Raw genomic sequence first — 21113 nt, forward strand, 5'->3', positions numbered from 1 at the left:
AGTCTGCACTGGTTACCATGCAAGTCCCAGCAGTTTGATGTGTAATGGGGAGTTTTTTCAACTTGGCGCGCAAGTTTATGATGAATGAATGTAGGTTAGTAAGTTTCTACTCATACCAACTTATCATTTCTATGTCAATACAACATCAAAGCAAGTGAACTTTAACTGAAGCTATCAGACATGTGTTCAAACTTTACTGTTATTGCCGCTAAGTTAATCAGTTACCTCGTCTTGCAGCTAATATTTGTTTATATTGTGACTTCAGAAATAGGCGTATGTCACATCGAGTCAAACTTCAGGTCCTCAAGTCACTGCAGGAGAAACAACCGCAGAGGCGCTTAGTGTTATGAGTGAGGTAGCGGCATCCTCTGCACCCTCTTAAACTTTCTACAGTTTTGTGCCTTCTTAATAGCTGCTTTACACCCACATGTGCAACATTTTGCAACCAGAGAGCTAAAATATCACATTTACACATGCGTGTCAGTTCAGCTGCGTGCCATTGGGCCACAAGTGTGACAAAGCCGAGCAATGCTGAGAGGGGTTTTTTTGGGGAGGGGGTTAACAACGCGTTCTCAACTCTCAACGGTTGGATTTCATGTACACCTGATAGCTGAGAGGTCAGGGCTTTTAGTTTCGGTCCATCCCTTCACCCAAAAAGGCTGTGCATCTAATTAATGACTATTCAAATAGAAATGCCATGCAAATGCTGCAGATGTAATGTTCTGATATTTGGAGAATAATAAAAATATATATTTATGAGAGAAAGCAGAAGAAGAATGTGAGCAAGTTCAGTTCCTGTTTACTTTTTTTGTGCTTTGTCATCATTTCTGTCAGTGTCTGGGTGGTTGTGTTCATGATTAGCGTGAGTATGTGTGAATTCTAGCTACCAGTGAGTCTGCCAGTCATTGAGTCAGTCAGGCAGACTGACAGGCTGATCGTGGCAGCCTCCACAGGTTGCCATGGGAAATAAGATATCCAGATGTCACCGGGCTAACACAGAAAGAGTGAACGAGTGCGAGCAGGAGAGAAAAGGCAAGAAAAACTAAGAGAGAAAAAGGCTAATAAAAGAAGAGAGGAAATGACTGAGTAATAAGAGAGTATAGGGGACAGATGAGGAGAATGACACACTGAGATTAGAGAACAACGGTGAGAAAAGGGAAGTAGGCATGTAGAGATATGTTTTAGACTGACAGTGGAACAGAAAGGCAGATATGGCTTCCTTGTCTTTGGACTTGTCTGGACACCATTGGAGGCTCAACATGCTGTCTGCACTCCCAAGAGCCCATTGGGACGCTGCAAAGGTGATCTGCTACAGCGTGTCTTTTTAGCTGCCCTGGGCACTGCTCAATGTAGCAAAAACTCCTTCACATGTGCCAGCATGACTCTAGCTGTCAAATATAATTAAAGTAGGCATTACACGACTTTGTTTGTTTTTGCAGAAGCAGTTTAAAAAGGAAGCACAACACTGCAGTTATAGAGTTGATGATGAGAGGCGCTCAACTTCTGTCTGTGTTTAAACCAGTTTTTTTTTAAACTGCACGCTATATATGTGTCAAAATCTGAGCACAAGGCCATAAGTGCCATTATCACCCTTGCAGCTTGTTAATGTGGCAAGGCGGAGACCCCGTGGGACAGGGCGGTGTGTGTGTGAGTGCACTTAAGGAAGCTGGTTTGTGTGTTATGTAGTATGTGTTGCTCTTTGAGGAAGTGGTTTTTTATCAGTGTGTGAGCGCGTGCGGGTGTGAGAGGCTGACCCAGCCCTCTGTGACGCTGCAGAGCTGATCCCGTGGAGGGGAGGGAGCGGCACAATCTACTCTTGCAGATGAATGTTATCAGTGTGAGGGCTTTAAATGCAGACGTTTAGGTTGAGCATTGAGTGTCAAAACACTTGTGTGAGGTGTAAATTGAAGCCAGCCAAAGGGCGATGATTGAACTGCTGCCGGCTAAATGGTGTCAGTAGCTTGTTGTCCTCTGACAGTCAGAGTTTAACTCTCTTTCAGCTTGTTTTAGGTACTTTGTAATCTATTTCTGTCTCTGTTCCAGTCTGCAGAGTTCTTCGACATGCTGGAAAAGATGCAGGTATGACGAAATTTTCATTCCTCTGAATGCCATTTCCTTCTCTGCTGCTGTCCCTCTATCATTTCCTTATTTCAGTATCCCTATTTCCTCCATTCTTTCCCTATCTTCAGCCAGCACTACTGAGCTATAGTAGAGAGGGTTTTTTTGCCATAAAAAGGTTCCTCCTATCACCTTGTTTTTCTTTGACCAAAATCAGCTTTAACATATACTTGAATAGGGCTCACGCTGATGATTTAATCACTGAAAGTCGGCGCTGCGTGTGTCTTAGATTGGATAATAGGCATGCAGGCGGCAGTGAAGAACATCCACACAAAGATCTGGACTGGCATGACTATTTTCTCCTTCTCTGTGTGGAATACATTGATTTTATTTTTGTTCTGAACAAAGGCTGTCTCTCTCTGTGTGTTCGACCACTTTGTGCCCTCCACAGGGCCCTAAGGGTGCAGGCTTTGAGTTGTCTGACGACAGATGGGGTTGAGCGAGGGGGGTTAAAAAGGGTGAGGAGGAAGAGAAGTAAGGTAGGAAAGAAAACATACCAAAAAGGGAGCATATGACCATAGGAAGATTCAGACAGAGATAATTGCTCATGCGGGTTTATTATTAGATGTCCAAGACGTGAATTATTAGGTGGTCATACTGGGAACCGTTAATAGGTTAAAAATAGAAAGCCCCATACTTTTAAGTCATTAGACTTTCTTCGCTCAGGATCCAAGAGGTGTGAACTGACCTGCAGCTGAAAGTTAAGGAATGCCAGTTTTATCCAGTGACCCCTGAATGCACCATATTAAATACCAGAAAAGCTCCCTCCAACAAAATTATAACATTTCCACTTGTTCTTTTAAACTTTCTTTGAGTCTGCTGATGATTTGTGTTTATTTTTTTCCTTCTATTGTCAACGAATCCTATAAAAAGACCAAAACAAACAATTCTGTGCATCCAAAGCCTGAAATATGATATTCCCCCACACTGTGGGACTCTACTGGCGCTCAAAAACTCAATGAGCATTGACTGACTTGTCGGCCTCTGTAGTTCATTATAGGTCAGTCTCATGTGCGCAGCCTTTTCTGATTACTGCAGTGAGTATTATTCACTGTACCACATACGAATTGATCCACTGTTGAAAATATTCTTTACAGTATCAGTAACAGCAAGTAAGACTGCCGTGTGGTCTATTTATAGTTAGAGAAACACAGCATCGTGTAAGAGACTGAGTCAAAAACAATGTAAAATAGCATCTGTGTTTAGAATAGAAGTAAACAGAAATAGCTAAGAGGAGACAAGGTGTGAGATGGTAAGTCAGCGTGAGGGAGAACCTGATTGAGGACATCACTGGAGTTATTTAGAAAGTGTAACTAGAGGATGACGACCCCCTAAGCAGCCTGATGATCAAAGAGTCACACACGTATGCAGAGTGAAACTGGCAGCTCGTCGGTCTTTGCTGAAGCTCAGCTTGCATTGACCTTCTCGTCTGGGCTCTGAACGTTTGGAATCAGGCTTTCAAAGTGTGTTCCTGATGATGAAGGTCACTTTTTTCTTTTTTTTTTGCTCCCCATCTCCGGTCCACTCCCTCCTTTCCTGTTCTTTTGTCAGCTTCACCAATTTTCACCCCTCTCTCTGCTTCCTCTGCCTTTGGCTTTTCTGTATGACCAAAAATCGAAGCCTCTGAAGACTCTTTCTGATCAGTGTCATACTGTTGACACTGACTCCCCGCTGACTGCAACAGCTGCTCCATCAGTATGCACTCAGACAGACATAAACCACTACAGATTAGACTTAGAAGTGTGTGCAAACACTTGTATGTGTGTGTGTGTCGGGGTTGCATTTGCACTCTTCAAATGAATTCTGCCTGACTCTTGGTATGATTGGTGGCAGTATAAGCGATGGCGGTGGCGTGGTGGTGGTGTGTATGCTAAGAGCTGTGAATCTACACACATGCATTTATTTCCTCACTCTTATTCTCAGTCATGTAGATGAGCTGTTCCACTGGGCCTGTAGCATAATTGGCCAATTTACTGTGTGTACTAGATTGGCTTTTCGTAGCTGCATATATTTGCACTGCGCTGCATACTATGAAAAAAAAGGCTTCGGCCTGCGCCTCAGCGTTTCTGTGTTCCAACAAATGATAATAACAAGTGAAGAAAGGAACACTTAGTGTGTGGAAGCTGGATTCAGAGAGGGGATGACTAAGTGACTGCATTACCTGTGTGCGCTCGTGCATGTGTGTGTGTTTGTGTTTGCAAGAGAGTATATTAGCATGTATGACTCACTCTGTTTTCACCTGTCAGCAGATGAGACAGTCTGAAGTCTGAAAACAAGAATGTTTCTGCACCCTTTTGGAACATTGCACAAATAAACTGAACTTGTATTTTTTTAAATTCTTTTTTGACCTCTTGTGCTTTTCCACTCTTATGCTGCGATTGGACTTTAATAAGGTCCCTAAAGCTGAAGAGACCAAAAAATGGAAGGTGTGACTCGATACACACTTGTTGATATCTTCTCTGTGGGTCTCATTAGTGTGTCTGTGTGTGTCACCATTTATTCTGCATGCTGTGCTTCATTGCTGCACTGCTTTGCTCTGTGGTCGTACTCCACGCCGCGAAGGAATTCTGAACACCCCGTGAAAGACTTTTCTCAGGGCTTTCAAAGTGCAAAAATCCATAACCCCCTGATCAGATTGATTATAAGTTGAATGAACTCCAGCTGTCAATTGATCCTCTCCGGCCTGCCAGAGTTGCTGGCTCCTGCTGCCACAGAATATAAATGACTGGCTGCCCGGAGCCCTGCACCACCAACAATGCAGACAGGCCTCAGCAGTATTTTAGAGGTCACACTGGAGCTGGGCTAGCAGTGCCAAAGGCACACAGCTCTAAAATCTCAGGGGCCACTGAATCAAACACACTCCCTCGCTGATGTTTGCTGATGACTTTGCATTTTGCGTTGCATCATCGCCCCGACGTTTATTTAGTATCGTGAGCTGCGCTCCCCTTTCGCACCTGTGTTTGTGGATGTGCTTGGATCTGTTTCACCGTCGCAAAAGTCAGTGAAGTTCATACAAGTTAAAAGTGTTACTGATGGTGTGTGCATATGTGTATGTATGTCTGTCCTCTTTTCTGTTACAGGATGACTATATCCCCTACCCACGGATAGAAGATGTGAGTCATTTCTAGCTCATCTTTCACTCAGCCATAATGCAAAACATTTGCAACCTTTGGCAAAACATGAAAAGCACACACTTTTTTAGTTGGTTATGTTTTATGTTGGTTTATGTTACACGCAAGGTCCTAGAGAAAGGTGGTCCATACCCCCAGGTAATCCTGCCCCAGTTCGGGGGTTATTGGATTGAAGATGTGGAGGCACCGGCAGGAACTCCATCTTCCTCAGAATCTAGTTTCTGTGAGGAGGAAGATGGAGGAGAGGGCATGAGCCCCGGTGGGGGGCACAGCTACCGTCTGGAGTGCAACAGCACAGCCCGTGCCTACCGCAAACACTTCCTGGGCAAGGTTAGTGCAGTCATGTCAGTTTGTGCCAAGCAGTGCGAGTCTTTAAAGTCTAAACTGCACCTTTCTCCCTCGCTTACCTCCTTCTCTGTATCCATACACCCAGGAGCACATGAACTACTATTGCACCGGCAGCAGCATAGGCAACCTCATCATGTCCCTGAAACACGAAGAGGCTGAGGGACAGGAGTTCCTGCGCATCATGCTCAGGTACAATCAGGCAAAGGCAGCAACAGTAGCTTCACTTCACATATTATAAGTTCAGGATTTAAAGTCTGATGTGGTTTTCCTTCATGTTCCTGTTAGTGATGGGCTAAACCAAAAATACCTGCCATAGCGTGATAATAAGAGCGAAAGGAGGATGAATGAAAACCTGTCCTGGCCTAGTGCCAGTTCAGATTCTTCTAAAACAAATGTTGTGGCAAAAATCAATCCATCCACACGACCCAAATGCCATTCTCAAACATTTGCGCTACATTTTTGTGACATTTCTGTCTGAACCACAGTCAAGCTCCAATGAATTATTCGACAAACCTAAAACCCCAAAGAAACACAAACACTGTTGGCATGGCTAAAACACACTAATAACCCAGGCCTCCATTCTGTTTTATTGCAGCTCTGTGCACTCCATGTTTGCCAAATTTCATATGATTTTGTTGCTCTGTGATGAATGTTTTTTGCTATTATCACAGTTGGTGACATTTTGATTAACGGGCGAGCAAAACAAATAGCATAATGCTTTGTTGTTACGTAGCCATTGTGGGTGTTGCACAGAGAACTGTAGCCAGGTGATTGCTAATCTTCTCTATGACAGATGACTGTGATAATGCTAGTGTTATGAGCAGCACTGCTACATTTAGAGTCAATGAGCCCAGTGACTTTATTTTTTCTTCAATTCGAAATTGGTTAAAATGATTAGTTCACATTTCCTCATATTCTTCCTTAAATTTCACCGAGACAGTGAACTACATGGACACTAGGAGTTAACTAGAAATCTCTTTGATGGAACAAATTCTTGAATGGTCCTATAAGTCCTTTTACATTCAGCCCATTTTGAGTGGGCGGGGCCAGTAAAATTCCCATTTCTGTCAGTGTAAGAACTTTAACTGCCCATTTAATCCCCATTGGGTTTAAAGTGCAACAAACAATTGTGTAAAATAAGAGAAAAAGTTACGCAGCTCCCTGCCCAGACTGTACTGTAATTGTAAAATAAAGTTTTTGTTCATTCACATTTTGCATTTTTTTTAACTGTGGGACCACTGTAAAAAATTGACATGTTAATTTTTTTTTTTTTTTTAATCTGTCACAAAATTACTTTAGTGTCCTATGAAATGCCATAGATGAGTTCTTAATCAGTAGGAAAACTTATGAAAACACAGTTAAAAGTCCAAAATGTATGCCCTCCAATACATTTTCCAAAGCCATCCAATGGGCCGGATCAGAGTCTTTGCCAGCCCGATTTTAGTCCACGGGCCTTATGTTTGACATCCCTTCTCTATGTGGATGACCAATTTATATTCTTTTTGCAGGTCGAGGACCAAAACAGTTCACGATAGGATCTCTTTAGCAGGGATCAACCAGCTGCCCAGCGTACCACAGATTGCCAAGGTAAGATAGAGCTCACAGGTACACCAGGTTTAAAGGCAGACAGTCTCCATGCACATATAGCAACATCAAAACATAATGGCACATATTCAGGGAGGTATGGTGAACACCTGCTATTATTTCAGAATAGCACTTCTCACAAGTAATAACTGGACAAAAATTGCATTAAAGAAGTCAAGGTAACAGGAAAAAATGTTGAAGTGGAATTGTTCCCTTCCTGTTATATTTCTTTTTGCTCTCTGACATGTGACTGATTATTATTATCTCTAAGACATTTTCTGGTACATTGGATTAGTGCTCCTTTACAGTGATCCTTCTTCTCTATGTTTTTTCATCTGTTAGGTCTTTTGTGATGATGCCACAGGGCTGAAGTTCAACCCCGTCCTGTACCCACGGGTGAGTTCATCCTCAGTTCCTGCACTGCAACCATCATCACACCCAGTGTGACCTGAGCTCTTCCGTCCAAGGCAAATATTCATTCAAGCTGAAACGAGGTAGCTTTTCCAGTCCCTTACGTCTCCTGAGACACAAAGGGGGGCAGTATAGCTGAAAGGACATTTAATTATAGCTGCCACAACTTTACACCAACGTTCATAAATAACTTTTCATGAATTTTCATATCTATAAATATTTGATGGCTTTTATTTAAAGCCCGTGGCTTTTGTAGACATTTGAGCTTTAATTATTTTTTGCCAGCATCACCTGCCTGTCCCTACACATCGGATTTCATTAACTTTTCAACCTCCTAAAATTTTATCCACAAAAACACGTCCTTCTTGTCACATTTTACCCCCTACTTCCTGCCTCTCTAACATCTGCCCTGCGCAGTAAGCATATTAGTCAAGAAACGATTGATGATACCGCAACTCTCTAAAATGAATTTGATGGATCTGTTCCTCCTCCTCCTCCTCTTCCTCCTGTGAGCCTGATGGAGGAGTGTGATGGAGCATGCTTTCAGCCTGTGCCTCAGGGAAGGAAAAAAACCATCTGTGTCTCCGTATGCAAGAGACAGCAACAGGATCACTGCCCTCGCTGGGGGCCGCTATACAGTTTGTTGCATGACAGCCTTACATAACATGGACCCAATAAAACCGGCCCTGGAGACGTGTTATAGAGAAGGAAAACACTTCTTTTTTAAAAGTGTACAACTTATAATCATAGGAAGAAAGTACGACTTTTCCTCTGTTTTGTTTACGTACAGGGATCCCAGTTAATAGTGGCTTACGATGAACATGAGGTGAACAACACGTTCAAATTCGGAGTCATCTACCAGAAGTTTGGACAGGTGAGCTATTTTAATTATCTTCCGCTTACTTTACATGTACCCTTTTATCTCATCTATCTTTCTCTTGTCTGTCCTTCACTTTATGTGCACGTATGTGTTTTCCTCCTCAGACATCAGAAGAGGAGCTATTTGGAAACAATGAGGAGACGCCAGCTTTCAAGGAGTTTCTCAGTATCTTAGGAGACACGGTTGAACTTCAAGATTTTAAAGGGTGAGGGTAGTAAAATGCAGTTCACTGGCATAAAACTTGTAGAATAATGTGAGAGAAAGTGGCAGGAAGAAAGCATTCAGTCAAATTTAAATGCAAAGAAACGAGTGAGTCTAAAAAGAAGGAACCTTGGGCTTATTACAGTGAAGAACATGGCGAGCTTTAATTATTGTAACCTTGGAGCAATTTGTCCTGCTGTTTTGGACTCAGCATGCAACGTAGGTAAACTGCTTAGTGCAACAGATTTGTGCAAAGAAAGTGCCACATGGACAGGTAATCAGAGCTTTGTTTATTGTAAGGTAGGGGGGTGGGGGGTGCCGCAAGCTTTCTCCTATAGGGTTACACTTGTTGCTTTTACATAAGGAGACTATAAATTGTAGCTGACACATCACATTTGAATGACACTGGAGCCAGTTAGGCTTAAAATGTGATGACGGGATGTGTAAAATGCATGAAACAGAACCTTGTAAGTGAAGGCTGGAGGCTGCACAGAGAACATGAGAGCTCTGATCCTGTGACAGGTTCCGTGGTGGGCTGGACGTGTCCCATGGACAGACGGGGTCTGAATCTGTCTACACCGTCTTCAGACAGAGGGAGATTATGTTCCACGTGTCAACTAAGCTTCCCTTCACCGAGGGTGATGTTCAGCAGGTACCACGGCTTAATTCTGCCTTTATTATTGTTACACTGAATGCATGTGTGGATTTAGCTGCCAAATGGGGCACTTGAGCCCAGAAATATCAATATTAAATTGCTTTTATTCAAAGGCACTGAATTCAGATTTGATCCCTTGTTGGAAGAATGGTTGAGTTAAATGCACTAGATCGTCTCACAGCTATTAAAGAGGACTTTAAAAGGAGCACATTCTTGCTTTTATGCCTCTGGTGCTGATGGTGTATCTGATATTCAGGTGTTGGTGTTGTTCCTGGATCATCATATGATTAATATTGATCCAGGTTTACTATTGCAAGTGATCAATCACATAGTTATTATGTTTTAGTCCTGCGACACAGAAAAGAACCTGTGGATGTCCACTCAGGAAAAAATCCAACAAAGGGAGCGTTTCGAGCCATCGTTGGGTTGGGGGTTAGGATTCAATCGTGGTTAGGGTTAAAGGATCATCTGGTGCTGATCTGAAGTTAATACTTGAACAAAGTTGACCTTTCTTGTGTCATCTATATCTTTCAGCTGGTTTCAGAAACTAAATAAATTGTTCTTTGGCTTCTTGTGAAAAAACAAAGAAAAAAATAAAGGCGGATCAGTTACAAAACTTTTAAAATCCATTCATAAAAGGAGTAAAAGAGCGACTAGGTGGCCTAAAATGCTGTAGGTGTGCATTAAATCACTTATTAGCAAATCGTCACCCCAGTATAGTATATACCATATAATAGCTTAAATGCTACAGAGACTTTTGCTTTTAGTGTCTGCAGTGAGCTCTCAGTTTTGTGCTGAATCTCATTTTTCTGAAAACATGTTCTATTCTAAAGTTTTCAGTGTACAGGAAGTAGAAGGGAAAAAATATGAGTAGCCAAAGATGAACAGCTTCATCAACGAGTGACCTTCAGTGTTCTTCAGACTCTGACAGCAGCATCCGCACTAAATTACAGTGGGGGCATGACTTGGGTACACACATAACTGCATGTATTCTAAGACACATGTCAAATCTTGTCTGGCACTTGGTGGACGAGGTGTGAAAATAGCAGATGCACAACCAAAATCTGCACACAGTGTTAAACCACTGACCTTTCTGGCCTTTCAATCCTGCAAATGTATTATTTTAATGATCTCTAAACAATAAAATCTCCCCTCTGTTTCAGAGGAGAATTTTCATGAAGACTTTATGGACTTGCTATCAATGTAGCACGCTCCTCTTATTCTAATCCAGCACTGAGATAAGGCTGATGGGCCTTGCACTGGCAGTTATTAAATCTTGTGTTAAGATCTTTTCTTTTTAAACCTTCATTGTAGTCTTAAAGTGCTCGGTGACAATGAGCTTTGCCATCCTAATAAAAAACTAAATTGCTCTTATATAAGCCATTGCTGAGGGTTTGATGTGAAGTCTCTAAAATCCTCCCGAGAACCATTCAGAGGCTCATGCAGTGTAGAACTAGAAGCCATATCCCGAGCTCTTATTTTGAAAGTGTTCAAAAATAAACACATAGCAAAAACTGGTGACCCGAGGTAATTATTTCCTCCTCAGCTCCAAAGAAAAAGGCACATAGGAAACGACATTGTCGCCGCAGTCTTCCAAGAAGAGCCCACACCGTTTGTTCCGGACATGATCGCCTCCAACTTCCTGCACGCCTACGTCCTGGTGCAGGCAGAGAACCCCTGCACAGAGCACACGACATACAAGGTACAAACAGGAAAATACTTCCTCTCCTTCCGTGTGTGCTGTAGTGGGCCGGTGGCCACAGTAACATGTGGCTGTTGCTTGTTTTATGCTGACAGGTGTCTGTTACGGCGAGGGAAGATGTACCTTCATTTGGACCTCCCCTTCCAAACCCAGCCATCTTCAAGAAGGTGAGCGGCAGATGTGATCTCAGTATGAAAAGAAGCGCCACCAAGGCAGCTCGCTGTCTGGGCAGTATTTACTTTTAAGGGAATAATATTATATTTTCTATATATTGACTTTGTTTTCTTTGTTTTTTAAGAGGTTTGAGTGCAGTAAAAATCAGATAAGGGTCACATGGCAGTAGATAATGGATAATAGGTACGATTTGCAAATAACTTGTCATAATGAATTAGAGCTTATTATATTATATATAATATTATACTACAGTATATTTCTAACTAAGCATGTCATTTGTTTTCACTTGAGACAAAGGGAAATGTGAGGTCAGAGGTCAAATGTGGCCACATTATATTTAAAAAATGATATTTAGAATTCCCCATATACTAGAATCATTTACCAAATGTTGCTAATACAAACAAAGGATGTATTTTCCAAATATAAGCACAGTTTTAAAGGTAAAAGTCATTTTATGAATGTTTGACCTTATTTGACCATAAAGAAGAGGTCAAACGGTACTTTCTATATCATTGCAGGACACACAAAAAATAGTTTTAAGGCTTTTTGTCATTTTTTGGTCAATAAATCATTGTAGACCTTGGTGGACTTCAAGGTCTCTACATCCCCAGTTTTTATCAGTTCCTTGAAAACCTTTTGAGCTGTTTACAGACAGAATAACACACCCACACCAAACACTACCAAAAACACACCAGGCAGAGTCAACTTTTTGACCTTGACTCCAATGACTTGTGCTGACGAAAAGCTAAAGTTCACTGAAATGAACTGATATCCTTCGCTGGCAGCCAGTCACTCAATATGAAGAAGAAGAGTAGTGCTTTTGGCAGGAAATGATACGCTGACCTGCAGCACGGATTGCCTTTCAGTGAAAATACACTTTTTAGATTTCCAGCAGAGAGTTGGTTAGGAGATTGATGCCAATCTTAAAGTAGGTAAGAAGCTGTAGACTTCCTGTTCATGGAGAAAATGTCCAAAGGTAATATAATAAGAAAATACAGTCACAGGTATTCAGTATCTCTACAAAGTTATTGCTTAGTGAAGGATGAAAGATTTATTTCAGGATTCTGTCACAAAAGCAAAAGTCCAATGCAGAAAAAAATTAGAGACACTGGTTTCAGCATTCAGTCGATAATAAAGCTGCTCACTGCAGAATAAGAGGATGAAAAGGGGGAATTTGAGGCAGATGGGATTTTTAAATCATTGCTCATGATCACCACAGCACAATGAGCTGAGGCACTGTTGTCTGTATATCGTTAAGGTCACCTTTTCCTTTCCTCATTGTCACCCTCCCCATTCCTTGTTGCTCATCAACTTCCCTCCTCGCCTCTGTCGCTCTCTAGGGCCCAGAGTTTCGAGACTTCCTGCTGACAAAGCTGATCAATGCTGAAAACGCCTGCTACAAATCTGACAAATTCGCCAAACTGGAGGTGACACACGCGCGCACAGCTACACCAAAACACCGCAGCATGCCTTCGTTCCACTCTGCCGATTCATCCCTAATCGTTTTCCCGATGCGTTCCTGCTTGTGTGTGTGTGTGTGTGTGTGTGTGAACCGATTTCAGGGGCGAACACGAGCCGCGCTGCTGGACAATCTCCACGACGAGCTGCACAGACAGAGTCAAAGCGCGCTTGGTCTGGGCCAGGTCGGAGAGGAGGACAAGCTTGAGAACGGGGGACACGGAGGCCTGCTGGAATCCTTCAAGGTGAACATGAGCCTAGACAAAAAGTACATCGTTCAATCCTTTCTCAGCTCTGTGACATTTATTTAATCACCGTCATTACAGCACAAGAGTGCCAGGTTTGCTCGCTGTAGGTCAGCGAAATGTCACAGGTCTGCAAGATGACTTGAGGCGCTAAACCATTGTTATCACAGACGCTCCTGGATTTCTCAGTGCTCGAGAATTTTGACCTTATACTCACAGTGTGTGTGCGTGTGTGTGTGTGTATTCAGTGTGAACATGTGAACATGCAAAACGCTGCGGCGCTAAATCTGTATGAGACTGTGCCTTTCTCTTTATGAATTTCTCTTCTGCTTCCTCTCACCAGCCACCTAAATCTCTCTAGCCCATCACACCGCCATTGCACGTGCTCACTGAAGGCTGGAGTGTCTTTAAAAGGACCGTCTTGAATGTGTGTCTCTGTTTGTCGCCACGAAAATGTGTAACTAATGTAATCATTTGATTCTATCGCTCTTCGCAGGCGTTGTGGACGGCGGCTTTGCAGCTTCTGCAGTCGGTCCCAGGGGGCGCTCTTATTGTTGCTGTCGTGGCGGTTGCTGTGTATTACCTTTCTGTGTCACTGTAAATGCACGTGGGGGAATTATATGATGATAAATAAAGACGATCTCATATGATGTTGTTTGTGTGTGTGTGTGAATTTGAGCTGGTCATAGCTGAGGCGGATAGCAAAGGTGGGAAAAGTATCGACATTTGATTTGAATGTTACCGACCGGAAGTTATTATAAACTCCTTTTACATCAATGAACCAATGATATAAATAATGAGTGTAACACAGTTACAGTACTCTTTCTTCTCTAACTCACTTTTTCTTCTTCTTGGACAACTGCGCCCTCTTGTGGTCACCTTCTTGACACTGCCTCCCCCCAACTTCATTATTTCACACTGTTTCCATTACTTGCTTCTACTCCTTAACCACCTCCTCTCCCTCATCATGAGCTCATCTCTCTTTTCTTCTGTTTCTCCAGAGAGCCATGCGGGTCAGAAGCCACTCCATGGAGACTATGGTAGGGTCTCACCGTCACAGAAGCCCCGGTGTAGGAGGTGGTGTTCCAGCCAGCCTCAGTGGTGGAGGTCTGCCGCAGAGCACCAGCGAATGCACAAAGAGCACCTTCACTGTGAGTTCACTTCAGCAAGATGTGACTTGAGCTAAAAGCTTTGGTTCTTGTTCATTTACTCATCCATATTTAATGTTGGAGGATTTTTGGGGAACATTTTTAAAGTGCTGCAATACTAAGAGAAGCCAAATTCTTTATTCTGTTATCCGCAGCCTCCTGTACTGTCAGCCAAGTCTCCCCTGAAGAGCCCTGTGAAACGGCGCTCGGGTCTCTTCCCCCGTCTCCACTCCAGCACAGAAACTTCTTCAGACAAACACACGCGTGGGTAGGTTAAATGTCCCTGCATTCAGAAGTTATTACTGTTACAGTCTTTTTAAACAGCTACCTTTTGACTTACGGATTTGCTTTTTGTGTGCAGCGACCAAAAGTTTGCAGAGAGCTGCCTGCTGTCCCAGGACGTGAAATCAGAGACGTCATCCAATCCGAGCTCACCTGAGATCTGTCCCAACAAAGAAAGGTGAGACCCAAGCTGATTTTATCTAAAGAATACTTTAACAATACTGCTTAATGTTTGCTTTTTCACGTCAGTACAAATTTTACTCACGGTTGCTCCTCTGTGTTCTCCTCAACAGGCCATTTGTCAAGCTGAAGGAGTGCGGCGGCGGCAGGCAGAACATTTCTCGTTCTTCTTCCAGCACCAGCAGCTTCAGCAGCACCACGGGAGAAACAGAAGCTCTGGAAGAACTGGAGATGGTGAGCCCAAACTTTTATTCATTCATTTGAAAAGAAGGAACGAACGAAAGAAAATGTGTTGTGCTGTTGAGAGTTACATTTTTAAAGTATAAGAACATTGAAGAGATGGTGCAGAAAGCTGCATCTGGTCTGAAGGAAAAATCGCACAAACTTGGAAGAGTTGGTCGGATTTGTGCAAGATGCATTAGGTGGCAATGGACAAATACAAACATACAGATGGTTGCACCCTCGTGCAGCAAAGAGGATGCATGTTGAAGCACAAGACACAATAAGACAGCTGATCAAGTTGTTTTGCTAAGTCATCTACACAAGGCAGAGGAAGAATAGCAGCCTACGACATCATCTCAAAATAGTATTTCAAGTTTAATCTCGAAATTTTGACTTATTTTTTTTTCTTAATGTGGCCCTAATATTCTGTCGTATCTGTACGGAGTCAGAACCAAAGGTTTGAAGTTGTTGGTGGTGTCAGTGTCGTGGATGAAATAGTCTATAATTACTAAGAACTGCTTCGTAGTAAGCGCATGTCAATTATGATGATTGCAGCTGTACTTGATCGCCTTGTATCAGATAAAACCGCTTCAAGGTGTTATTTTATCTTACCTGAGAAACGCTGTGAGATTGTTCCTCAGTGTTTGGCAGGAGATCAGCTTGCACAGATGATCCCTACGCAGTAGAAACTCTCAGAGAGAGATAGAGACACAGCTTAAATGCCAGAGAAAACTGTTAAAGCAATCGTTAAGTGCCTATGCAGCAGTAAAGTACACCAGCGGGCATCACAAGGGAGAATCTGATAGGCTGGATGGGAAGAAAAACGCAGTCTTTATTAGCTAATAGAGAGACTTGAAGCAGCAGATTAAAACTATTTGTAAAGTTTGTAGGGCTCAGTTCTTGTTTCTTTGTTATTTTACTTTTTTAAGTCCATTAGTTTTTACAACCTTTGGAACTATGTGAATTAGCATTTGTAGAGTCTTTATGCTACATTTAGCTCGTCAGCTAGCATACTAGCTAGCTAGCACACGCACACGCACACATACATACATATATATATATATTTATATATATAGGTATATATTTCAAAACCTTTACCCCTAAAAAACTTCTAGGAGAGCTATTATGCTAATCCACTTTGAAAGCGCTCTGAGTGCTCAGATAGAGTAGAAAAGCGCTATATAAGAACCAGTCCATTTACCATGTTAACCTATGCACTGTCTCTCTAAAGCATTTTTTTCTGCTTTGGTGTGTTCATGATGTCTGCGAGCGTTGTGCTCACCTCAGTTTGTGTTTTTCTTGCGTCTGTGTGGGTTCTCTCCAACTACTCCACCCAAAAGCGTGTAGCTACTGGGGTTAGGTTGATGATTCTAAACTGACTGAAGGTGTGAATTGTTGTCTGTGTTAGCTAGCAAAACTATTTTTAACTATGAAGAATGCAAATTGACTCTAGTAGAATGCGGGAATCAAAATATTGAGTTAGAAATAAACTTAAGACACCGCATCACCTATTTTAATCTAACCCATTTTATGATCATTTCTCCCTCCAAGCCAGCTCTACCCAACTCCTTGCAATGTTTCCCACTTTGCTGAGGGGCAAGTTAAATTCAACTTCAGCAAAATTCTGCTCCCTCATTTCAGAGAACCTCTTTTAGCCCCCCCACCCCCGTACGTCTGTGTCCATATTTAACTTTCATCCTCCCGCTTTCTCTCCTTCCCTCAGGCCAGCCATCCACCCATAGCTTCTTCCTCTGCCTTCAGCCCCGCACTCAACATAGAAAGCCAAGGGTCCTGCACCCCTGTCATCATGTGCCGCAGTCCAACAGGTAAGCCTAAATTCACGAAGCATTTGTGGACTAGCTTTTAGTCCAGTTTGAACAGAATGATACGCCAGAGGTGGATGAGTTCATCTTCTAATGAGCATTTCCTTTGTTTCCTTTCCGTCTCCTCCCTTTTTTTCCTTCCACAGATGGAAAAACTAAGACTTCACCGAGGTCAAACTTGAAGTTCCGCTTTGACAAAATGAGCCACTCATCCACGACTGTAAGTCTGATACTTGAACACTGCCTTGTTAAGGTTTTTCGGTAGGATATTTCCAACTTTTTGAGACAGAAGCTCCATAAAACTTTTAAAGAGAGAAAGTTCGACATTGAAATTAAGATAATTATGGCAGAACGCTGGCAGCGATGCCAAAAAGTCCCCTGGTGTGTGTGTGTCTGTCTGTTTTTTAACACTTTGTCTATCTTATAGACATCTCATTATCTCTGGAACTCTGTAATGTGACTGAAACACTCAAGCTGATGTTGGGTAATAAGCCCGGACTGAAAGACGTGTGCTGAACGCTCTCTCCTCTTTTGTTTTTTTTTGTTCCCTCTTTTCTCTTTCAGTCTGAGTAGCTTTGAGTGGAACGGAAAAACCCCAACCTTGCACAATGAAGGGACAGCGCCTGCTGACAGAGCTGCAAAAAAATAAAACAACGACAACAAAATAAAAAAGTCACAACAACAACCACAAAATCACTGTAGAACTACTTCCCAATGCCAAGGATAACCTGAGAAGGTTACCGAGTCCCCCGCACACTAGAATCTAACTGAAACTACTGTGAGTATATAGGGAGGAGAAGCAGCTGACATTTTGGCTTTTGTTTCTAACCAGTCTTTAGCTACAGATTAGTCGATGCTCGCTGCACCGTTGCTCATCCACCTTTCGTGAGGGTCTTTGGCGTGGCTGTGATACTGTGAGTTCAAGCCGAGCTCGGCTTTTTTTCCTCAAGCGTCTTGTGTGATAGAGAGAAACACGATGACCTCCTAGAAGAATTGTGACACGAGTTTATGGCCGAACTGTTAACCTTTATCTCACTGACTGTTGAGTGCCCAGTGGAGGAAGAAAAAAAGAAATCATTAGCCATCAGGATGTATTTGCCTTCGCCCTTGAACAGACGAAAACTGCGCACAGAAGACTCGCAGTAGCAAGATCTCAGAGGCGCCGCGGCTGGGAGTCTTCTCCACTGTGCTCTCTGAGCTTGTTCTTTGCATAATGTAAATGCTTTTTTCAGAGAACAAGTTTTGATTTCGCCAAGGCTTTTTGTAATCCCGCTAGCTGCTGCATTGTGTCTACTGCACTATAAACGTGACGTGTCTCCTCCTAGGACAGCATTTCTGTATCCGTAGGGGCAACTTCATAGACTTGAACTCAAGAGCAGGGTGGGGGGCGGGGTGGGGAGGGGCACTGCCAACACATTTTGCCACAAGCTTCTTTTAGCCAAAGCTGCGCCTTACAATCTATCACACACATAGAAAAAGCCCTTTTCGCCGCTGACACGTTCTTTCTCAGCCTCCGTCTCGTCTCTGTGCGTCTCACTATGTGAGAGGACGGGGATCTGGTTACAGCACAGTTGTGGGTAGCCGAGCTACACCCACATTTGCTCAAAATAGATGTTGCACTCAGTGAAAACATTTCACCTTCTGATACCTCCCATTGAAACTCGCTAGCTCGGTGTATCGGCGTGTACGTACGGCAGCTCTTTAGGACATCTCCAGGGTTTTTCCCAGGATGTGAGCTGATGAGGATGACTTGAAAAATATGAAGTTCAGGTTATAACAAACCACCTATGAAGTTACAAAAAACACTTTGAATGTAAACTATGAGCCTTTAAAAAAAGGACTTAGCTGTTGCAAAAATATAAGTAAAAACTGCAAAGTTGGTGCTCGCAGGCACAGAAGGACCACGGGTCTAATCTTCAACTGACATTAGCCTGGAAAAGAAGCATAAAAACACACACATTCGCTTCCAGTGTGACCAAAAACAATCAAGCTGGTGTGTGTTAATGTCGGTGTAATCTTACTGTGTAGGGAACAGTTCCTGTAGTTTAGGCTGGCCTAAAAGTGTTAAAGGTTTAATAGCTAGTTTCACCCAAATTGCAAACGCCCTCTGTGATTTACATGTAGGTCACCTTTTAACTTGCCAGGAAGCTGTTCTAACTTGAGTAGTACCTTTCTAATTTATCAGGACTAGAGGCAAGCGTGTTGCCAAACACACGCTGCCCTCGGTCGGTGATTACCTCGAGTAAGGGAAGCAGGGATAGAAATCCTCTGGGGAAGTTCAGATGTCATATAGTTTGTAGCAGGTGTCGCCTAAAAAAAAAAAAGCCCTGCAGCCTTTCCTTTGTTAATACGCTTAAGTTATTAAACTTTTTTTGCATCGATGTCATGTAAAAATTGTTACTGCAGAGTACGCTAATTAATGGTGAAATGATTAAAGGAAATATATTAAGTTAAAAGATGTCTAAACATGTATATGTATATTTGGTTATGTAATGTGCCATTGAGAATTTATTCTAAAATAAAATGTTGTATTTTGTGTCATATTTGTGTTGTTTCAGGTTTTCTGTTGTTTTGTGTTTTTTAATGCAATCTCTCCACACGGGTGCTTTTCTTGTCTATACTTTAATGTGTAATATATTTGAACATGTGAGGGAAGTTTGTTTCACATTTTGTTGAAACTGCAGCACCATCACATTATTCTGACAGCAGTTAATGTGGTCACATTTTTAACAATACAAACCAGAAGATCTGTGAAATCATCTCACAGAGCAGAGTCTGCTTACTGTAGCGCCTCAGGGTGGTACAGCTGGGCGATGCAGTATCTCCTTATTATATGTAACATTACATGAAAGTGATCCTTTTTTAAAGTGGCTCTTTTTCTGGTTCCTACCTAAAGTAGTCCCATACAGTCCTGTGGAAAAGTAAGTCCACACTGTTATTAAATAGCTTCCAAAATAAACTTTAGCAGCTGTTTTTAGTCTCTTACATCCTTTTGGATGAATTGTGGCCCACTCTTCTTTCTTCAGTTCATTGAGGTTTGTTTATGCACAGCTCTCTTAAGATCCCGTCGCAGCATATCAGTCGGGTTGAGGTCTGGACTTTGACCAGGTCGTTGCAACACATCAATTTTTCTCTTTCTCAGCTGTTCTGTTGTAGATTTGCTGCTTTGCTTGGAATTATTGTCCTGCTGCATGACCCAGGTGCAGCACAACTTTAGCTGTCATATCGATGTCCTCACATTTGACTCTACAATATTTTGGTATTCAGGAGAGTTAACGATTGACTTACTGACTCCAAGGTTCCCAGGTCCTGTATCTGCAAAACAAGCCAAAAACATCACCCCTCCACCACCGTGCTTGAGCTAGTATGAGGTGTTTGTGCTGATATGCTGTGTTTGGTCTTTCCTAAACATGGTGCGGTACATTACAGCCAAACAGCTGCACTTTGGTCTCATCTGTCCAAAGAACATTGTTCCAGAAGTCATCAGATTTATTCAGATGCAATTTCATAAACCTAAGTCGTGCTGCTATGTTCTTTTTAGAGAGAATACGTTTTCTTGTCTTAAAACATCCAAAAAAGCCATGCTCATCTGTTTTTGTTCATTTTTATCCACATCTAACCCAGCCCGCTGATTCTGTTATGTAGTTCTTCCCGGCAGCAGCAATTGCTTCTTTAAGAACATTGCTGATGTCTTCCCTCCTTGGCAAAGTGTTCACACACACCTGAATGCTCCAGATCTCCAAACTGCCCAAACCTCGGCTCTCATCGAGGCGTTCACACCTGGTGATCAATTTATCAGATGCATTTGATCAACTGCACCTGGCTGCTACTTACTCTTTTAATTCCTATGGAAGCAGCAAAGGTCTTAGTTTTTCATAGGACTGCACAGAGTCCCGAGAAAACCTTACAGGACTATACATGTGTTTTGGTTTTTGAGAAGGAAGCTGCATCTGTGGTGAGAGGCTCCTGCTCAGTATGACAGTATGGTAGGAGATAATAAGCACAGGCGTTTCGCTCTCTCCTCCTGTCCTGTGTTACTAGCTAGCTGCTGGCTTGTTTCGGTCAGGTGATGTGGCTGGCGGTTGTAATTTGGCAGGAAGAGTAGTTCCTACATGAAACTGCTCAGTACAGGGAGATTCATCTGTAACTAGCACCTCACACCCTCCCCCCACAAAAAAGTCTAGATGGAAAAATAGCAAATATGGGCCAGAGGGAAAAACTTGTGTTTGATTCTGTGGTAAACTGTCACTTTAAAGACTTCACGAAATGCAGAGTATCAAGCTTGTATCAAAGATGCAGTTTGCATCAAAACAAAAACAAAAAAACACGAGAAGTGGCAGCTACCACGTTCAGTGTTTCGTAAAGACATATATATGAAATGATATAACTTTATGATTTAATTCATAAAAATAATGCATAACTCCATTAGTGGTTGTCAAATCTCAGGGATGAGTAGACAGTTGCAGAATGGGCAGGCTGTCTCGTGGCTCCCTGCTGCTTCAGTGCACCTTCTGAAATCACTGCATACATCACCTGTAGCATTGTGAAAAG

At 42.5% G+C, this 21113-nt stretch overlaps 2 protein-coding genes across 12 annotated transcripts in view; one reads left to right on the top strand and one right to left on the bottom strand.

The window, feature by feature from the left end:
* The window catches only part of rap1gap2a (RAP1 GTPase activating protein 2a), a 96975-nt gene extending 79775 nt beyond the window's left edge, over nt 1-17200 (top strand). For 6 of the 10 annotated variants that reach the window (XM_042227597.1, XM_014339167.2, XM_042227596.1 and 3 more), the window contains 21 exons: nt 2044-2079; nt 4512-4544; nt 5199-5231; nt 5358-5579; nt 5683-5786; nt 7106-7184; nt 7524-7577; nt 8383-8466; nt 8577-8677; nt 9196-9325; nt 10875-11030; nt 11126-11197; nt 12545-12631; nt 12767-12907; nt 13909-14058; nt 14211-14323; nt 14417-14515; nt 14631-14751; nt 16463-16565; nt 16709-16782; nt 17127-17200. In XM_042227597.1, the coding sequence (XP_042083531.1) occupies nt 2044-2079; nt 4512-4544; nt 5199-5231; nt 5358-5579; nt 5683-5786; nt 7106-7184; nt 7524-7577; nt 8383-8466; nt 8577-8677; nt 9196-9325; nt 10875-11030; nt 11126-11197; nt 12545-12631; nt 12767-12907; nt 13909-14058; nt 14211-14323; nt 14417-14515; nt 14631-14751; nt 16463-16565; nt 16709-16782; nt 17127-17135 (2001 nt within the window). In that variant the 3' untranslated portion in view covers nt 17136-17200. Of the gene's footprint in view, nt 1-7; nt 1951-2043; nt 2080-4511; nt 4545-5198; nt 5232-5357; nt 5580-5682; nt 5787-7105; nt 7185-7523; nt 7578-8382; nt 8467-8576; nt 8678-9195; nt 9326-10874; nt 11031-11125; nt 11198-12544; nt 12632-12766; nt 12908-13908; nt 14059-14210; nt 14324-14416; nt 14516-14630; nt 14752-16462; nt 16566-16708; nt 16783-17126 lie in introns of those variants that run through there. The other 4 variants (XM_014339169.2, XM_014339175.2, XM_014339172.2 and 1 more) reach the window with 3 other exon arrangements.
* Nucleotides 17201-19168: 1968 nt separating this feature from the next.
* Nucleotides 19169-21113, bottom strand: part of si:dkey-52l18.4 (uncharacterized protein LOC560708 homolog) — a 3775-nt gene continuing 1830 nt past the window's right edge. For both annotated transcript variants that reach the window (XM_014339176.2, XM_005939581.3), the window contains exon 5: nt 19169-21095. In XM_014339176.2, coding sequence (XP_014194662.1) covers nt 20988-21095 — 108 coding nt within the window. In that variant the 3' untranslated portion in view covers nt 19169-20987. The remainder of the gene's footprint in view (nt 21096-21113) is intronic.

The sequence above is a fragment of the Haplochromis burtoni genome, unplaced genomic scaffold (assembly GCF_018398535.1).
Source record: "Haplochromis burtoni strain Fernald_Lab_line unplaced genomic scaffold, NCSU_Asbu1 Contig_270, whole genome shotgun sequence".
Taxonomy (NCBI): Eukaryota; Metazoa; Chordata; class Actinopteri; order Cichliformes; family Cichlidae; genus Haplochromis; species Haplochromis burtoni.